This window comes from Lipotes vexillifer, unplaced genomic scaffold (assembly GCF_000442215.2).
Source record: "Lipotes vexillifer unplaced genomic scaffold, Lipotes_vexillifer_v1.1 scaffold599, whole genome shotgun sequence".
Lineage (NCBI taxonomy): Eukaryota > Metazoa > Chordata > Mammalia > Artiodactyla > Lipotidae > Lipotes > Lipotes vexillifer.
In genome coordinates, this window is record NW_006780550.1 from 455,055 (window position 1) to 475,493 (window position 20,439).

At 37.0% G+C, this 20,439-nt stretch overlaps 1 protein-coding gene across 1 annotated transcript in view; it reads left to right on the forward strand.

The window, feature by feature from the left end:
• BRWD3 (bromodomain and WD repeat domain containing 3) overlaps positions 1 to 20,439 on the forward strand; it is a 129,249-nt gene that overhangs the window by 89,878 nt on the left and 18,932 nt on the right. The window contains exons 22-30 of the mRNA XM_007453705.1: positions 943 to 1,019; positions 1,611 to 1,779; positions 2,652 to 2,765; positions 7,283 to 7,390; positions 10,227 to 10,351; positions 17,879 to 17,961; positions 19,061 to 19,172; positions 20,121 to 20,182; positions 20,286 to 20,438. Coding sequence (XP_007453767.1) covers positions 943 to 1,019; positions 1,611 to 1,779; positions 2,652 to 2,765; positions 7,283 to 7,390; positions 10,227 to 10,351; positions 17,879 to 17,961; positions 19,061 to 19,172; positions 20,121 to 20,182; positions 20,286 to 20,438 — 1,003 coding nt within the window. The remainder of the gene's footprint in view (positions 1 to 942; positions 1,020 to 1,610; positions 1,780 to 2,651; positions 2,766 to 7,282; positions 7,391 to 10,226; positions 10,352 to 17,878; positions 17,962 to 19,060; positions 19,173 to 20,120; positions 20,183 to 20,285; position 20,439) is intronic.

The window sequence follows — 20,439 nt, forward strand, 5'->3', positions numbered from 1 at the left end:
GAAAAGGCCCAAAAAAGAAAAGCCCCCAAAAACAAAAAAAAAAAAAAAAAAAAAAAAAAAGAATCATTATCTTAATAAATATTTATAGTGAAAATGCTTTTTTTTCACAATAATCCCTGAGGTATGAGGCAGTTGGTAAGGGTATATATACAAGATAGGCAGTGAGTTATTGTCTAAACTGGAGATTGTGTACACAAGGATGTTATCTATTTCCTCTACTTTGGTACGTTTGAGAACTTACGTAATAAAAAGATGATTAACTTTTTTATGGAGAGTAATTATATTAACTTGGTAGAGGCATATAGGTATTTTTATCTTTTTTTGTGTAGGTATTTTTTTAAAACAATGGCTTTCTATAAGGGAAAAGAATCTGAAAAATAATATATATATATATTCATATAAATTCATATATATTTTTTTCATGTATATATATATATATATACATATAAAACTGAATCAAGAGGGAGGGGATATATGTATACATATAGTTTATTCACTTTGTTGTACAGCAGAAACTAACACAACATTGTAAAGCAACTGTACCCCAATGAAAAAAAAAACAAAAAGCAAATCACTGTGCTGTATATATGAAGCTAACACAGCATTGTAAATCAACTATACTTCAATTAAAAAAAGAAAACAATGGTTTTAACAAAATTTAAGAGGGTTATATTTGCATTTCTTAAGGAGTCTATTGCGTCTTTGAAATAAAAAAATGTGTGTCATATCAGTAAGATAGTAGATGCTAGAAATCTTTAAATACTTGGTAGGCTTAGTTATGAGTTACAAGTATATATAGAAAAATGATTACATACATTTTAACTAGAACTTTTCTTTGGAGGGGGGAATACAAAAAGTGTTATAAAACAGGTAATATATGCTAATTAATAATATGCTAGTTAATAATAACAATATATCTCAATTGCTGGCTCTTTGTTGCAGGAAGATGAAACAGTTGGCACAAGTGATGCTTCTATAGAGGATCCTGTTATTGAATGGCAAAGTGAAAGTTCCTCCAGGTAGTTTTAATGGTTTTGATTTGGTCAAAATCATTTGACAGTTTTAATGTGAAATTATGTTCTTGTAGGAATTTGGTAAAGCCAGAGTTAAAATAGTATTTTATAGTAGAAAGAGTACTGGGTTGGAAGCCCAGGGACCTGTTGTTTTATCCTAGCTCTACCAATATCTTTTTGCGCATGTCATCATGGGCTTTAGTTCCCTAAAATAGTTCCATCTGTAAAATAAGATTCTTTGTAAATCCAAGATTCTACACCTTGGCAGGCTATGTGTATTTATTTCAGGTTTAAAACAACTATATTTAACCATTTCCAGGGATAAGGAACATCTTTATTTAAAGAAGCTTTTGTGATTTGGACAGGAATTTTGAATTTTAAATCCTGTTATGGGAAACTAAGCATTATACTTTATCCAAGAAGCATTTCACTAAAATCACTTAGGTAATGATCAAAATTCTATATTTGATATTTTTTTTATCTTTGGTTAGAACAAAATCAAACCATGTCATTTATAATGCTGTTTGATTACAAAATGATCATCTTTCAATCATGAGGCAAAACTATTCCTTTTCTGAACTTATGTATTATTTACAGTGATTCATCAAGTGAATATTCTGATTGGACAGCAGATGCTGGAATAAATTTGCAACCTCCAAAACGGCAAACGAGACAGGCAACACGGAAAATATGCAGCAGCTCTGAGGAGGAGAATTTGAAGTCACTTGAAGAAAGGCAAAAGAAACCTAAACAGACTAGAAAGAAGGTTTGTAAGTCTACAGGTTGTTTTTCTTTTTTGGGGGGGGGTTTGGTTTTTTCCTTTGATACTTGAATATTTAACAGTAACACTTCACTTTTATCTAAAAATAATATTCCATCTGAGAAACTAAGTAAAATTGTATAAAAGATGTAAAGATTTTTTGAAATTTTTCTGTTGTCAAAAGTAGAGGCTAGAATATTTTCATTATTATTTTAACATTAAATAAAAACATTTTGACAGTTGTTTGTTAAAATGTAGTAGAGTTTTTAAATAAGCCACTGTAGTATAAAAGGATTATTCTTGTCATGTCACCAGTCATAAATTTCTATATATTTTTGACTTGTAAAATGGAAGGATATGATAAATCATGTAGGGCTTCTTCTATTTCTTTATGTTTTTATTTCATCCCAATGATGGGGTTTTATTTCCCACTATAATTTCATTTGAATGATGTAAAAACTTAATCCACAGAGTTCCTTGAATATTAATTTAAAAATGGATTCTGTATTCATTCTGTAACCTCTTGCTTTAGTAGACAGAATTATCTTCTTTATGGTCATCATTTAATTGGCAAAAAGTTATTGTGTTACTTTTATTTGAATTCCTTTGATATACTAGGGACATGAAGAGTAAAATTTGTGGGTTTTAGATAGTATATAGTGTCATATTATCTGTCAGCCAAAATTGAACAACATGTTACTCACTTGATTGTTTTATTGGTACAAAAGTTATGCATAATTAATTGGTAAAAGAAAATGTTTGAAGTTTGTATATTTTGTGTTTTATTGTAACCTGATGTTTTTAACATTTTCTACCTGCTATTTTTTCTACAACTGTTCATATATTTACAGTTTATATGTTTGTGAACTATATTTTAGAAAGGAGGACTGGTTTCTATGGCAGGTGAGCCCAATGAAGAATGGTTTGCCCCTCAGTGGATCTTGGATACCATACCACGACGTTCCCCGTTTGTCCCACAGATGGGAGACGAGGTAATTGTTTTCTGTTAAATAACGTTTTTCTCTTGGAACCTCAAGAGTACTCACTTTAATATCAGTCTTAGGCCATTCATATTCTCAATTCTATTATAGTTATATGTTCACCATCTTAACTGTGCTGCTCAATTATATATTTATTGTGGACAGTGACTGAATCTTACTAATTTTTGTGTCCTTTGTAGGGCTTGACACAGAGTCTTTAGTATAGTAGATGCTCAATGAACATTGAGATAAATTGATTGGCTTGTGAAGCCATGAAAATAATTGTCTTTATTTTTATCTTAATTGCCACATAGTAGAATTGAGTGGTATTTTGAATCCTAATCAAGTCCTAATACTGTTTTTTTGTTTTGTTTTGTTTTGTTTTTTTAAAAGAAGCCCATGCTCAACCTGATAGAAAATATTCTAGAGGATGATCACCCCTTTCAATGCTTACGGGAAAGTCATTTCACAAACAAGGCCTTCCTACTGAACCTATGATTGATTACAGCCATATTTATGATTGGTCAGTCAAAAATTGATTTAAATTCTATACAGTGAAAAATTTTTATTTGATTTTCTTATGAAAATTATGATAGCATTGTTATATTTTGAGCCCTAGTTGGCTTGTATAGTCTCTGACATATTGACTAATCATTCAATTTTGAATGATTAAATGCTTATCCACAGTTTTCAACTTAAGACCCGTAGTAGGAATGTAATATTATCATCGTAATAAAGAAGGAGCAGAACCTTGGAAATGGTTCTAAAAGTCTTGGAACCAATAAAAATTTTACCAAACTTTTCTATAATTGTCTTCTATAGGTATACCAGAGATAGCTACCAAGTAGCCTTACAATTAAGCTATTACTTATTATTATAATATCTTTTGATATTATTAAAATGTTTCCTTTCCTAAGTGTGTCTTCTTGTAAGTGTCAGACTTTTGAGCCATGCTCGTTTGTTTGGTTATTTTAGTAAAACGTGCTCTGGATGAATGCTGTATGAAAAAACTTAGAAGAGCTTTCTTAGGGGTATATCCAAAAATCACTATTTCTTGTATTTATTGCCTTTTTTTATGGAGGCTTAAGAGAAATAATTTTGAATTAGTATTAGAACAGGGGGACTTCCTGGTGGTCCAGTGTTAAGAATCTGCCTTTCAATGCAGGGAGCGCAGGTTCAATCCCTGGTCAGGGAACTAAGATCCTGCATGCTAAGGGGCAACTAAGCCTGCTTGCCACAACTACTGAGCCCACATGCCACAACTAGAGAGCCCGTGTGCCGCAACTACAGAGCTCATGCGCTCTGGAGCCTGTGCACCACAACTAGAGAGCCCATGCACTGCAACTAGAGAGAAGTCCACACGCCACAGCAAAAGATCCCATGTGCTGCAACTAAGACCCAATGCAGCCAAACATAAATAAATAAATAAATAAATAAATTAGCAAATAAATATTAAAAAAGAATCTTAGAACAGAATAAGGATCTGTATACTCTATGATCTGAGACTCCTCTCTATTTTATAGGACCATATTTACCTTTCCCTTTATTTTGTTAAACTTAGTGCATGATTATATGCTTCAAGAATAATGTGTATTAGGTAATGACAGTTGTTCATGTAATGGAAAAGGTGTATAAGTGAATCAGACAGTGAAATACGTGAATTAAAGAATGTTTTAAAAGAACCCATAAAGGCAGAAACATACTTTTATATAATCAATCTGTTAGTGACAACATTACTTTTTACTTTTAAGTGTTAAGCCTTCATTATTTTGCCTGGAATACCCCTAGCCACAGGTCATTGCCTCTCAAAATGTTCATTTTTCAAGGTTTAACTTAAATGCCAACTTCTTTTGCATGTTATCCCTACTTACCATTTGCTTGCCACTCCTTCTTCATGTGCTTTCCCATCTAAATTATTTCTCTCTTATGATACATTCTGCCTTGTATCATACTCATATATCTACATGTCTGTCCATATCCTTGAGGGAAAGGATTTTATTTTGATGTCTTACCATAGCACCCAGTGCCTTGTACATATATATTTGACCAATATTTTTTGAGTACAGGAATAAATATATAATAAAGGATATCTGAATAACATGCTAATCATGTTATTGGTAAGCATGGTAATGACTTTTTTTTTACCACTACAGTTGTGTTTATATACTAATATTTAAACGTTTAAAAAATTTTACTTGTATTTTTAACTATTAGAAATTCTGACTTAGTGTTGATTGGTAGAATATGTCAGTGTATTTTTAAAATCTCCATAGTATGGTATTTTTTACATTACTTTCTTCTATTTATCTCTACCACCCCTTTAATAGTATTATAGGAAACATAAGTTTTTTTTTCTTTTTTTAAAAATTTTTATTGGAGTATAGTTGATTTACAATGTTGTGTTAGTTTCAGGTGTACAGCAAAGTGAGTCAGTTATACATATACATATATCCACTCATTTTTTCTTTTTTCTTTTTTTTTTTTTTTTTTGTTGTACGCGGACCTCTCACTGCTGTGGCCTCTCCCGTCGTGGAGCACAGGCTCCGGACGCGCAGGCCCAGTGGCCATGGCTCATGGGCCCAGCCGCTCCGCGGCATGTGGGATCCTCCCGGACCGGGGCACGAACACGTGTCCCCTGCATCGGCAGGAGGACTCTCAACCACTGCGCCACCAGGGAAGCCCTTTTTTTCTTTTTTGATTCTTTTCCCATACACGCCATTACAGAGTACTGAGTAGAGTTACCTGTGCTATACAGCAGGTTCTTATTAGTTATCTATTTTATATATAGTAGTGGGTATATGTCAATCCCAATCTCCTAATTTATTCCTTTCCCCCTTATTCCCTGATAACCATAAGTTTATTTTCTACATCCGTGACTCTACTTCTATTTTGTAAATCAGTTCATTTGTACCCTTTTTTTTCGATTCCACATATAAGTGGTATCATAATGATATTTGTTTTTCTCTTTCTGACTTACTTCATTCAGTATGACAAATCTAGGTCCATCCATTTTGCTGCAAATGGCATTACTTTGTTCTTTTTTATTGACTCTAGGTCCATCCACTTCACTACAAATAATTCAATTTCATTTCTTTTTATGGCTGAGTAGTATTCCATTATATATATGTACCACATCTTCTTTATCCATTCCTCTGTTGAACATTTAGATTGCTTCAGTGTTGCTTCTGGCTATTGTAAATAGTGCTTCAATGGACACTGGAGTGCATGAAACCTAATAAGATTTTGACAAATTACTTCTCTGTGCCCTAGTTTCCTCAACTGTACAGTGGGGATAAAGATATCTACCTTGTAGGGCTCTGGGAAGGATTAAATTAAAGGATATTTGTAGGGCACTTAGGATACCACCTGAGGCATGCTAGTCTATCTGTCCTTTGTTATTGTTATTAATCTTTCAAACACCCCTGCCAGCAGAGTGTCCTCTTCATTTGACAGGTGAGCATGTCGAAGGCCAGAGTCACATGGCCTGTAAGGGTAGCACCAACAGCAGTCAGGTCTCCTGACTTCTTCCCTGTCCCTATGGTTGCCTTTGTGTAATGATTGTGGGGTGTTTGGATTAATAATAAATAAAGGAAGCAGAGTGGGAAAAACGCCTACAAAGTAGGCCTGCTGTTTGGAAGAAGCTACGTGTTCAAGAAGGGTGGCATTACTTACATATTCTATTTGCAACCTGATCTTAAGCTTCTCAGGTACAGAGTGCACTCAAGGATATTTAGGGAACATTACTGCAAGGCCATTTGCACTGGCATTGTTCTACCCTGGTAGACACAGTCTTGGGACAATAAGCTGTATCCAGGGTTGGCATTCACTTTGGAAATGTTTGCTGATTGTTTAATCAGATTCAGTATTCTGAGCCTTAAAGGAAGCTAAGATTTTTGTGGTTGGGAGGTGATTTGAACCTGTCAGTATGGTGTGAGGATGAAAAACAATTATTGTGGGAAAGAAACTTTTTTTAATGAATCAGAATATGGTAGTGAATGCTGTTTTAAAGAGGTGAATAGTTTTATCAAGCACTTGGATTCATTTTCCTTCCATACCATGCTAGTTCTGATATTATTTCTTACAAAAGAAAAATTTTAATCTGTCTAGAAATTACTGTATTTAGTAGCCTGTGGTTATATATATATATATATATATATATATATATATATAATGTGTAGGCTATTAAAATGTTGATGCTTTAGAATGTCAATTACATATTGAAATATATTACTTTAAAATGTGACCACTTTTGTGTACATTTGTCAGTCTATTTCTTCAGAAATTTATGAAGGTGCTATGGAGAAGGACTGTGTGTGTTTTTATTATGCAATATTTAGCACATGGCTACATAGGCATGAGTACTGAATGAACATTATTTGATTATAAGTACCTTTATTGTATATTTTTTTCAAAATTATAATTATTTATATTCTTTGTAAACAGAAGAGGACATTTGTAGGAATATATTGGGACGTATAGTGGTGTTAAATGGGATGCTGCTGTTTAATACCTCATGTTTTTTGTTTTAGCTTATATATTTTAGGCAAGGACATGAAGCTTATATACGGGCTGTAAGAAAATCAAAAATATACAGCGTTAACCTACAAAAACAGCCATGGAATAAAATGGATCTCAGGGTAAGTTCACCAAATTAATTATCTATGCAATTGAAGTATCTTGGGAATTAAGTTATTAGCCTGTAGGCTTATTCTCAGTTTCTGGATATTTCACTGTTGATTGTGCATCCAGGATAAAGTGATGTACCATACTCTTGTACAGCTGAGTGTTATGGGTCACATTTTATGGTTCCCAAAATTTGTATGCCACCTGTTGTCTTGATTATTTGACCTAATTTCCTTCAAGCTTCAGGTCCTGTAGTGTATACCATTCTATTGATATAATTGGAGCAAAGCAGTAGTTCCATGGTGTTGATATTTTCCTCAGCAGTTTTGAACGTTCTAGAAGCTCTATAAACTGTGACTGCATGTGTGGACCCCAAACACCCTTGAGATTCTGGCAGATTTAGAATATAGTAAATATCATAAATCCTAAGAAACTCATGACTTTGTGGTGCTTTATTTATTATTTCTTTTGATATAGTACCTATGTAGCTACATGTCATTGAATAAAATAGATATGTTTATTTTTTAGAGAAGGATTTTCTCACTGTAAATACATATTCATTCATTCATACTTATATAAATACAGACAAAGAGACATAGAGATACATACACCATCATTTCTACTTAGGTTTACATTTGTTTTTGTCGTTTTGTTTTTTCGACTCTGAGAACAAGAGAGTAAAGGGCAATTTTATGATAGTTTTTCAGGTAAATGAAGGGTTGTTGTATAATGATGCTTAAAAGTAAGGATGCAAGAGATAATGTATATATTTATTGAAATAAAGGTTTGACACTTATAAAAATTGTATTAATGTTGTAAGGTGCTAAAATTTCTTATCAAGTGAGCTTTACATAATCATCTCCTGGGAAACAGGAATGCTACCATCTGTTCTGAATCAGGTGAAAATTGAGGTTTTTGTTCTTGGTTTTTTTGTTTTTTTTTGTTTTTTTTTTTTCCTTGCGTTATGCGGGCCTCTCACTGTTGTGGCCTCTCCCATTTGCGGAGCACAGGCTCCGGACGCGCAGGCTCAGTGGCCATGGCTCACGGGCCCAGCCGCTCCGCGGCATGTGGGATCTTCCCGAAACGGGGCACGAACCCGCGTCTCCTGCATCGGCAGGCGGACTCTCAAGCACTGCGCCACCAGGGAAGCCCCTCTTGGTTTTTTTTTTAGGATCAAAGGAATAAATAAACCATATGATTTCCTACTTTAAATTCTAACCCTGTGGTTATAGGAAATTTTAGGAGGCAGCATATATGTGGTATAAGAGCCTGGGCTTTGGAATAAGACCTGAATTTTAATCCCAGCTCTGCTATATACTAGTGTATAACTTGAAACAAGTCACTGTACCCATGAGGCTCAGTTTTGTCATCTGTTAAGTGTGACTAATAACGATGTATAAGGATGGTATTATAAAATAATATTGTAGGCACTCATAAATGTAAGTCCTTTTCCCAAACATATACATAACATGTCTACCTGCCTACTTACAAACTGTATTTCTGCTAGAGGAGTGATTATTTTCTTTTTTTAAATAGAAATATCACTTTTATTGACAAGATAGGGCCACAATGGGCAGCTCCACAGAACACATATAAGACAGTCTCAAGACAAGGATGTAAAATTGAAGCAGACAGGTTAATACTCTTTACCCGCACCCTCTCCCTCAGCACTCTCCGCTCCAGCCTCCTCATACTCCTTCTCAAGGGCAGCCATGTCCTCACAGGCCTCAGAAAACTCTCTTTCCTCCATGCCCTCACCCATGTACCAGTGAACAAAGGCACTCTTGACATACATCAGGTCAAACTTGTGGTCCAGGTGAGCCTTCTTGCCATAGTCGACAGAGAGACGTTCCATCAGCAGGGAGGTGAACCCAGAACCAGTTCCCCACCAAAGCTGTGGAAAACCAGGAAGCCCTGAAGGCCTGTGCACTGGTCAGCCAGTTTCCGAATTTGGTCCAAGACAAGGTCAATGATCTCCTTGCCAATGGTGTGGTGACCGTGGAAATAGTTATTGGCAGCATCTTCCTTGCATGTGATGATCTGCTCAGTGTGGAAGAGCTGGTGGTAGGTGCCAGTGTGAACTTCATCAGTGATTGTGGGTTCCAGGTCTACAAATGCTGCCCTGGGCATATGCTTGCCAGCACCTGTCTCACTGAAGAAGGTGCTGAAGGAGTCATCTCCTCCCCCAATTGTCTTGTCACTTGGCTGGATGCCATGTTCCAGGCAGTAGAGCTCCCAGCAGAAATTGCTGATCTGGACACCAGCCTGGCCAACATGGATGGAGATGCACTCATGCATGACTGAGACTTGTAGGGTTCCATGGGGCTGGAGGAGGTGAGAAGACGGCCACAAAGATCTCCCACTGACAGACTATCAAGGAGTTCGGGAGAGTAGTGACAAGAGGAGTGATTCTTAACCAGCAGAGCAATTATTAACTCCCCAGAGAAAAGCCTGGGGAGTTTTTTTCAAAATATATATGACTGAGCTTTACCCCAGACATAGTGAACTCAATTCCATAGTAGTAGGGTTTAGGAACATGAATTTTAAAAAGGTTCCCAAGGGGATTCTGCTGTTTATCATTGGTTTATAGCCCTGCACTAAACTACAAATTGCTATTAAGGGGTCAAAAGCCATGTCTTATTACTTTTAACACTTAGTAGAGTACCTAGTATCTGGTGGGTATTAGGATAATTTTTATTTTTTTATTTTTAAAGTTTTATTGGAGTATAGTTGATTTACAAAGTTGTTTCAGATAATTTTTAAATTGTTCAAATAATAATGAAATAATATGCAAATGTTAGGTAATTATTTATATTGAAAGTAATAATTTATTGTTATTCTCATGAATAGGAACAAGAATTTGTTAAGATTGTAGGAATCAAATATGAGGTTGGACCACCTACACTGTGCTGCTTGAAGCTTGCATTTCTGGACCCCATTTCAGGCAAAATGACTGGAGAATCTTTTTCAATTAAGTGAGTATCTATCTTGGATCATGTGTGTGTGTGTGTGTGTGTGTGTGTGTGTATTTTAATCCCTATGATGTATTCTGCAGAGTACAAGTCTTAATGGGAAAGAAAACATGACAGCACTACAGGATTTAGAGTTTAAAGACCAAGGTTTAATGTTTAATTCTTGCTTTGTATAATTATTGCTTTGTTTCTCCACTTAATATCTCTCTCTCTCTCTCTCTCTCTATATATATATATATATATATATATATATATATATACACACACACACACATATATATCTCAACTGAAAAATGTACGGTGTGAGAGTTGTGGGTTTCAGTTTTATTTGGGGACTTACTGAGGACTACAGTCTAGGAGACAGCCTCTAAGATAGCTCTGACAAACTGCTCTCAAGAGGTAGGAGGGAATGAGCCAGCGTATATATGATTTTTGGGGGGCTGGGAAATACCTATAGTCAAGCATACATCCTGCTAGTTATTGCTAGTCACAAGGATCAGATATCTCAGTTAATGATTTTAGTGATTTTCTATATATGTGAAGGTGCAGGAATCTGGGGTCATTGAAATTCTTCATTACATATGCATCTTAACTATCTAGGGGCCCATATATCCAAAACACAGAATGTTTCATCTTGAATTCCTTTCAGGGTGTGCTGTAGGTCAGGAACTACAGTGGCTAATGACTTGATCCTTGTAGAACTGGAGTGGCAGACAACATATTTTTGTTTACAGTAACCCCCGTTGGTCATAAATTCATCCAAGGTTTGGGGAGAATGTCATGACCCATTTGTCCCATGGCATTACGAAGGCTTATTCTTAGTTCAAGCAAGGAATTTGTTGATAGGCCACTCAATGTGCTATTTCTGGATTAGGCTCGGCATCATTTGTTTTACTAGACTCTTATAATCCAGGAAATATCCTCCCTTGTTGCTTCTTCCCATATCTAGAGTTGCGATATTACAATTAATTTTATATGGAACTATGTATGTGATCAATTGCCTCAAGACATGGAAGCATCATTAGTTTTGTTGAAGACCTGGTTACATAATTGGGTAATGTAAGAAACACAATCTTATAAAATAGATAGGATAAAAATAATATAGCTAGTGATATAGGGCTTCCCTGATGGCACAGTGGTTAAGAATCCACCTGCCAATGCAGGGGACATGGGTTCCAGCCCTGGCCCGGGAAGATCCCACATGCTGTGGAGCAACTAAGCCCGTGCGCCACAGCTACTGACCCTGCACTGTAGAGCCCGTGAGCCACAACTACTGAGCCTGCATGCCACAACTACTGAAGCCCACGTGCCTAGAGCCCGTGCTCCCCAACAAGAGAAGCCACAACAATGAGAAACCCACACACCACATTGAAGAGTAGCCCCCACTCACCGCAACTAGAGAAAGCCCACACGCAGCACCAAAGACCCAAGGCAGCCAAAAATAAATACATAATAAATAAATAAATAAATAAATAAATGAATAAATAAATAAATAAATAAATAAATAATATAGCTAGTGATATAAATAATGTCATAAGGGAAAGTTGAGGAAGATGGCGGAAAAGTAAGATGCGGAGATCACCTTGCTCCACACAGATACATCAGAAATACATCTACACGTGGAACTGCTCCTATAGAACACCCACTGAACGATGACATAAGACCTCAGACCTCCCAAAAGGCAAGAAACTCCCCCACGTACCTGGGTAGGGCAAAAGAAAAAAGAAAAAACAGAGACAAAAGAATAGGGATGGGACCTGCACCAGTGGGAGGGAGCTGTGAAGGAGGAAAGGTTTCTGCACACTAGGAAGCCCACTCGTGGGCGGAGACTGCGGGTGGCAGAGCGGGAGAGCTTCGGAGCCACAGAGGAGAGCGCAGCCACAGCGGTGCGGAAGGCAAAGCTGAGAGATTCCCGCACAGAGAATTGGTGCCGACCAGCACTCACCAGCCTGAGAGGCTTGTCTGCTCACCTGCCAGGGTGGGCGGGGCGGGGAGCTGAGGCTCGAGCTTCGGAGGGAGCGCAGGGAGAGGACTGGGGGTGGCGGTGTGAACACAGCCTGAAGGGATTAGTGCACCACGGCTAGCCGGGAGGGAATCCGGGAAAAAGTCTGGACCTTCCTAAGAGGCAAGAGACTTTTTCTTCCCTTTTTTGTTTCCTGGTGTGCGAGGAGAGGGGATTAAGATCGCTGCTTAAAGAAGCTCCAGAGATGGGCGCGAGCCACGGCTGTCAGTGCAGACCCCAGAGATGGGCATGAGATGCTAAGGCTGCTGCTGCTGCCACCAAGAAACCTGTGTGCAAGCGCAGGTCACTATCCACACTTCCCGTCCTGGGAGGATGTGCAGCCTGCTACTGTCAGGGTCCCGTGATCCAGGGACAACTTCCCCGGGAGAACACAGAGCGCGCCTCAGGATGCTGCAACGTCATGCCGCCCTCTCCTTCTGCAGGTTCGCCCCGCATCCATAACCCTCCCTCCCCCCGGCCTGAGTGAGCCAGAGCCCCTGAATCAGCTGCTCCTTTAACCCCGTTCTGTCTGAGTGAAGAACAGAAGCCCTCAGGCGACCGACATGCAGAGGCGAGTCCACATCCAAAGCTGAACCCCAGGAGCTGTGCGAACAAAGAGGAGAAAGGGAAATCCCTCCCAGCAGCCTCAGGAACAGTGGATTAAATCTCCACAATCAACTTGATGTACCCTACATCTGTGGAATATCTGAATAGACAACGAATCATCCCAAATCGAGGAGGTGGACTTTGAGAGCAAGATATATTATTTTTTCACCTTTTCCTCTTTTCGTGAGTGTGTATGTGTATGCTTCTCTGTGAGATTTTGTCTGTATAGCTTTGCTTTCACCATTTGACCTAGGGCTCTGTCCATCCATTTTTCAGTTTTTTTTTTTTTAACTTAAAAATTTTTTTTCTTAATAATTATTTTTATTTTAATAACTTTTTAAATTTTATCTTACTTTATTTTATTTTATCCTCTTTCTATTTTTTATCCCTTTTATTCTAAGCCATGTGGATGAAGGCTCTTAGTGCTCCAGCCAGGATTCAGTGCTGTGCCTCTGAGGTGGGAGAGCCAACTTCAGGACACTGGTCCACAAGAGACCTCTCAACTCCACGTAACATCAAATGGTGAAAATCTCCCAGAGAGCTAAATCTCAACACCAGCACCCAGCTTCACTCAACGACCAGCAAGCAACAGTCTGGACACCCTATGCCAAACAACTAGCAAGACAGGAGCACAACCACACCCATTAGCAGAGGGGCTGCCTAAAATCATAATAAGGCCACAGACACCCCAAAACACACCACCGGACGTGAACCTGCCTACCAGAAAGACTAGATACAGCCTCATCCACGAAAGCATAGGCACTAGTCCCCTCCACTGTGTAGGAAGCCTACACAACCCACTGAACCAAACTTAGCCACTGGGGACAGACACCAAAAACAACGGGAACTACGAACCTACAGCCTGCAAAAAGGAGACCCCAAACACAGTAAGATAAGCAAAATGAGAAGACAGAAAAACACACAGCAGATGAAGGAGCAAGGTAAAAAAAAAAACAGACCTAACAAATGAAGAGGAAATAGGCAGTCTACCTGAAAAAGAATTCAGAATAATGATAGTAAAGATGATCCACAATCTTGGAAGTAGAATAGAGAAAATGCAAGAAACATTTAACAAGGACCTAGAAGAACTAAAGAGAAAACAAACAATGATGAACAACACAATAAGTGAAATTAAAAATACTCTAGAAGGGATCAATAGCAGAATAACTGAGGCAGAAGAACGGATAAGTGACCTGGAAGACAAAATAGTGGAAATAACTACTGCAGAGCAGAATAAAGAAAAAAGAATGAAAAGAACTGAGGACAGTTTCAGAGACCTCTGAGACAACGTTAAATGCACCAACATTCGAATTATAGGGGTCCCAGAAGAAAACAAAACGAAAGGGACTGAGAAAATATTCGAAGAGATTACAGTTGAAAACTTCCCTAATATGGGAAAGGAAATAGTCAATCAAGTCCAAGAAGCACAGAGAGTCCCATACAGGATAAATCCAAGGAGAAACATGCCAAGGCACATATTAATCAGAGTATCAAAAATTAAATACAAAGGAAACATATTAAAAGCAGCAAGGGAAAAACAACAAATAACACACAAGGGAATCCCCATAAGGTTAACAGCTGATCTTTCAGCAGAAACTCTGCAAGCCAGAAGGGAGTGGCAGGACATAGAATTAGAAATGAAAAAGGAGAAGTAACAACTGACACTGCACAAATACAAATGATCATGTGAGATTACTACAAACAACTCTATGCCAATAAAATGGACAATCTGGAAGAAATAGACAAATTCTTAGAAATGCACAACCTGCCGAGACGGAACCAGGAAGAAATAGAAAATATGAACAGACCAATCACAAGCACTGAAATTGAAACTGTGATTAAAAATCTTACAACAAACACAGCCCAGGACCAGATGGCTTCACAGGCGAATTCTATCAAACATTTAGAGAAGAGCTAACACCTATCCTTCTCAAACTCTTCCAAAATATAGCAGAGGGAGGAACACACCCAAACTCATTCTACTAGGCCACCATTACCCTGATACCAAAACCAGACAAAGATGTCACAAAGAAAGAAAACTACAGGGCAATATCACTGATGAACATAGATGCAAAAATCCTCAACAAAATACTAGCAAACAGGATCCAACAGCACATTAAAAGGATCATACACCATAATCAAGTCGGGTTTATTCCAGGAATGCAAGAGTTCTCAATATACGCAAATCAATCAACATGATACACCATATTAACAAATTGAAGGAGAAAATCCATATGATCATCTCAATAGATGCAGAGAATGCTTTCGACAAAATTCAACAAGCATTTTTGATAAAAACCCTGGAGAAAGTAGGCATAGAGGGAACTTTCCTCACCATAATGAAAGCCATATATGAAAAACCTACAGCCAACATCATTCACAATGGTGAAAAACTGAAACCTTTTCCACTAAGATCAGGAACAAGACAAGGTTGCCCATTCTCACCACTCTTATTCAACATAGTTTTGGAAGTTTTAGCCACAGCAGTCAGGGAAGAAAAAGAAATAAAAGACTCCAAATTGAAAAAGAAGTAAAGCTGTCACTGTTTGCAGATGACATAATACCCTACATAGAGAATCCTAAACATGCTACCAGAAAACTACTTGAACTAATCAATGAATTTGGTAAAGTAGCAGTATACAAAATTAATGCACAGAAATCTCTGGCATTCCTATACCCTAATGATGAAAAATATGAAAATGAAATTAAGGAAACACTCCCATTTACCATAGCAACTAAAAGAATAAAATATCTAGGAATAAACCTACCTAAGGAGACAGTAGACCTGTATGCAGAAAATTGTAAGACACTGATGAAAGAAATGAAAGATGATACAAATAGCTGGAGAGATATACCATGTTCTTTAATTGGAAGAATCAACATTGTGAAAATGACTCTACTACCCAAAGCAATCTACATATTCAATGCAATCCCTATCAAAGTACCACTGGCATTTTTCACAGAACTAGAACAAAACGTTTCACAATTTGTATGGAAACGCAAACGACCCCGAATAGCTAAAGCAATCTTGAGAACGAAAAACGGAGCTGGAGGAATCAGGCTACCTCACTTCAGACTATACTTCAAAGCTACTGTAATCAAGACAGTATGATACTGGCACAAAAACAGAAATATAGATCAATGGAACAGGATAGAAAGCCCAGAGATAAACCCACGCACATATGGTCACCTTATCTTTGATAAAGGAGGCAAGAATATACTAGTGGAGAAAAGACAGCCTCTTCAGTAAGTGATGCTGGGAAAACTGTACAGTTACATGTAAAAGTATGAAGTTAGAACACTCCCTAACACCATACACAAAAATAAACTCAAAATGGATTAAAGAGTCAAATGTAAGGCCAGACACTCTCTAACTCTTAGAGGAAAACATAAGCAGAACACTCTATGACATAAATCACAGCAAGATCCTTTATGACCCACCTCCTAGAGAAATGTAAATAAAAGTGAACAAATGGGACCTAATGAAACTTCAAAGCTTTTGCACAGCAAAGGAAACCATAAATAAGACCAAAAGACAACCCTCAGAATGGGAGAAAATATTTGCAAATGATGCAACTGAAAACAGATTAATCTTCAATATTTACAAGCAGCTCATGCAGCTCAATAACAGGAAAACAAACAATGCAATCCAAAAATGGGCAGAAGACTTAAACAGACATTTCTGCACAGAAGATATAGAGATTGCCAAGAAACCTGTGAAAGAATTCTCAACATCATTAATCATTAGAAAAATGCAAATCAAAACTACAATGAGATATCATCTCACACCGGTCAGAATGGCCATCATCAAAAAATCTAGAAACAATAAATGCTGGAGAGGGTGTGGAGAAAAGGAACACGCTTGCACTGCGGTGGGAATGTAAATTGATACAGCCACTGTGGAGAACAGTATGGAGGTTCCTTTAAAAACTACAAATAGAACTACCATATGACACAGCAATCCCACTATTGGGCATATACCCTGAGAAAACCATAATTCAAAAAGAGTCATGTACCAAAATGTTCACTGCAGCTCTATTTACAATCACCAGGACATAGAAGCAACCTAAGTGTCCATCATTGGATGAATGGATAAAGATGTGACACATATATGCAATGGAATATTACTCAGCCATAAACATAAACGAAATTGAGTTATTTGTACTGAGGAGGATGGACCTAGAGTCTGTCATACAGAGTGAAGTAAGTCAGAAAGAGAAAAACAAATACCATATGCTAACACATATATATGGAATCTAAGAAAAAAAGGAAAAAAAAAAGATCATGAAGAACCTAGGAGTAAGCCGGGAATAAAGACACAGATGTAGTAGAGAATGGACTTGAGGTACTGGGGAGGGGGAAGTGTAAGCTGAGATTAAGTGAGAGAGTGGTATGGACATATATACACTACCAAAGGTAAAATAGATTGCTAGTCGGAAGCAGCTGCATAGCACAGGGAGATCAGCTTGGTGGTTTGTGACCACCTAGAGTGGTTGGATAGGGAGGGTGGGAGTTAGGGAGATGCAAGAGGGAAGAGTTATGGGAACATATGTATATGTATAACTGATTTACTTTGTTATAAAGCAGAAACTACCATGCGATTGTAAAGCAATTTTACTCCAATAAAGATGTTAAAAAAGGAGAATATAAAAGAAGTGAAATAAACCCCAATAAACATACACTGTAATAAAGAAAATAAATTACTGTATGCAAATATTAAAAAAAATGTCATAAGTAAATATTTAAGCCAAACAGATCAAACAGATGGGGTTTAATTTAAGTAAATGCGTTCACAGGGACATTGAGTTTTGCAACATTTTGCTCAATACTTCCACATTAAACATATATTCCTGGATGTTTAGAAAGTAACATATACTGTTATATCTGTATACTGAATCATATGTACTTTACTTTCTCCTCAGGTATCATGACATGCCAGATGTCATTGACTTCCTTGTGCTACATCAGTTTTATAATGAAGCCAAAGAAAGGAACTGGCAGATTGGTAAGTATAGAATTCTCACTGAACAATTATTGTTTGAAGTAGAGTAAGTAACTTTTAAACCAATTTAACAGAAAGAAATCAGTAGACTGAAAATGCTGTTAGCCAAATTAGAAAAATTAAATTTTTCTTTTCAGTTATGTTTTGTTGATTTTATGAACATTGTAAGTGGCATAAAACCTTTTCTGTGACTACCTACTCTATTAGAATACAAATCTGTATTAAAAAGAAAATCTTGAAATGTCAATGGCCATGAAATGGAGTACTTAACACTTGGGCTCTTAAAAGGCCTTTACTGATTGTGGGTTTCTCTCTCCTTTCTCTCTCTCTCTCTCTGCCCCCCCACCCCCTCTCCCTCTCCTTCTTCCTCCTCTTCTACCTCTTTCCATCTACCCCTCTGCCCTCCTCCTCTCTCCGTCTCCCCCTCTCTCCCTCTCCCCCTCTCCTTTTTTCTCCCTTTCTCTCTTTCCCCTTCTTATTCTCTCCCCCTCTATTCCTCCCCCTTCACCAGCTGTTTAATCTTGGGCAAGATTTTAACCTCTCATTGCCTCAATTCCATTATTTGTAAAATGGGAATCACATCAGAACATACCTATAAGGTCGATATGAATAAAATGGTACCTGACACAGAGCAACCACTATGTTATTATCTGCTATTAGTACTTTTAAATTCTCCTTTCTTATGTAGGAGAAACAATATTGTCCGCATGGTTGGTTTTGTATTCCTTAGCCATTTAAAGGTACAAAACTAGTATGAAGAGATTTTTAAAAACAAAATGGTGAAACAAAAAATAGAAGAAACAACCATAGTATCATATGTGCAATACAAAAAGCAGTATGTCTAATGAGTGCAAGTAATTGATAAAAGTTAAATTATATGCGGTAATATGTGATTTATTTCAGAATAATTATTAGCATTTGGAAATCAAAATCCTTGAAGAGGGTAAAATGTAAAATTCACATATATGGAAAACTCAGATTGAAACTTCTAATAATGCTGGATACAATGCTCCTTCTGTATTCAACAAAAACTAGCAGTTTAGAGTGGGAACAGAGTGATTATCCTCAAGAGCACTCTTAAGATTTTCTAAAAACATTGTAGGTGATAGATTCCGCAGTATAATAGATGACGCGTGGTGGTTTGGGACCGTGGAGAGTCAGCAGCCTTTTCAACCAGAGTATCCTGATAGTTCTTTCCAGTGTTACAGTGTTCAGTAAGTATATTTATGGTCTTTTACACCTGATATAATACTTTAGTACTATATGGACTTTCTATAAACCCTACCTTACCTAGTCTTATAAGACTTGTACCTGTAAGGAAGTAATCATAGTACCTTTAAGGAAGAAATTTGTTGATAAACCTTTTGGTCCAATATGCATGCTAACACAAAGCAGGAACTGAAGACTTATTTCTGCCTCCCTTATTCCTGTATTTTCTCTTAAGTATTTCTATTTTAGACAAGAATTACAATTATTATTTCATGAAGAGTACTGAAATTAATTCAGTGTTTAAATTAATTTTTACACCTGGAATATAATACTGAATATTTACATAGTCTTTTATTTAATGGTATGAATTCTAGACAGGAGTGACTGCATTATGTTTGGATATACTGTTTGTCTATAATTTACTTTTGCTGTTCATGAAACACCAGAGTTGTAAGATTCCTAATAAATAAAACTTTCTTCTCAAGAATGATAGAACAAATGTTTATTCTGTGAAGATTGACTTTTAGTCTCCATATTGTAGATCAAAAGGGAATAATAAACTTTTGGAGAAGCTATAATACTCAACCTGTTAGAATAAAGTAGGTTATCTCATAGAAAGAAGTGATCTATTAAATCGACTTTTTTAACCTGAAAGGAATTTTCCAAAGAGATCTTTTTATTCCGTATCCTGGCTTAACACTGAATGTATGCTTGGTTGGAATTAAAAAAAAAAAAGCCCAGCAGAACTAAGAGTAAGCTTACAACTCTCTTTCATATTGATGGGCCATGTTTTCTCTATTAGAGGCTTATTATTATCTTTGTGTAAGCAAAGTTGTACTTCAAGGAAACTGTTTTGTCCCTTTACAAATTTCACCCCCAAGAAGTAATGCAAATTATGCTAGTATATAAAGTGTCATCTGAATTTGATTTGTATCTTGTTATTTTTTTAATAGCTGGGACAATAACGAGAGAGAAAAGATGAGTCCCTGGGATATGGAGCCAATTCCAGAAGGAAGTAAATATGCTTTTAAAAAATGAATTATAATTTTTCTAAAAGAAAAATGGCAATAGCATGATTCTAGAAACTAATTATTTCTGATTTTTCACTTTATGCATAGCTGCCTTTCCAGATGAAGTTGGTGCTGGTGTTCCTGTGTCCCAGGAGGAATTGACTGCTTTGCTATACAAACCTCAGGAAGGAGAGTGGGGGGCTCATTCCAGAGATGAGGAATGTGAACGAGTTATTCAGGGCATCAACCACCTTCTTTCCCT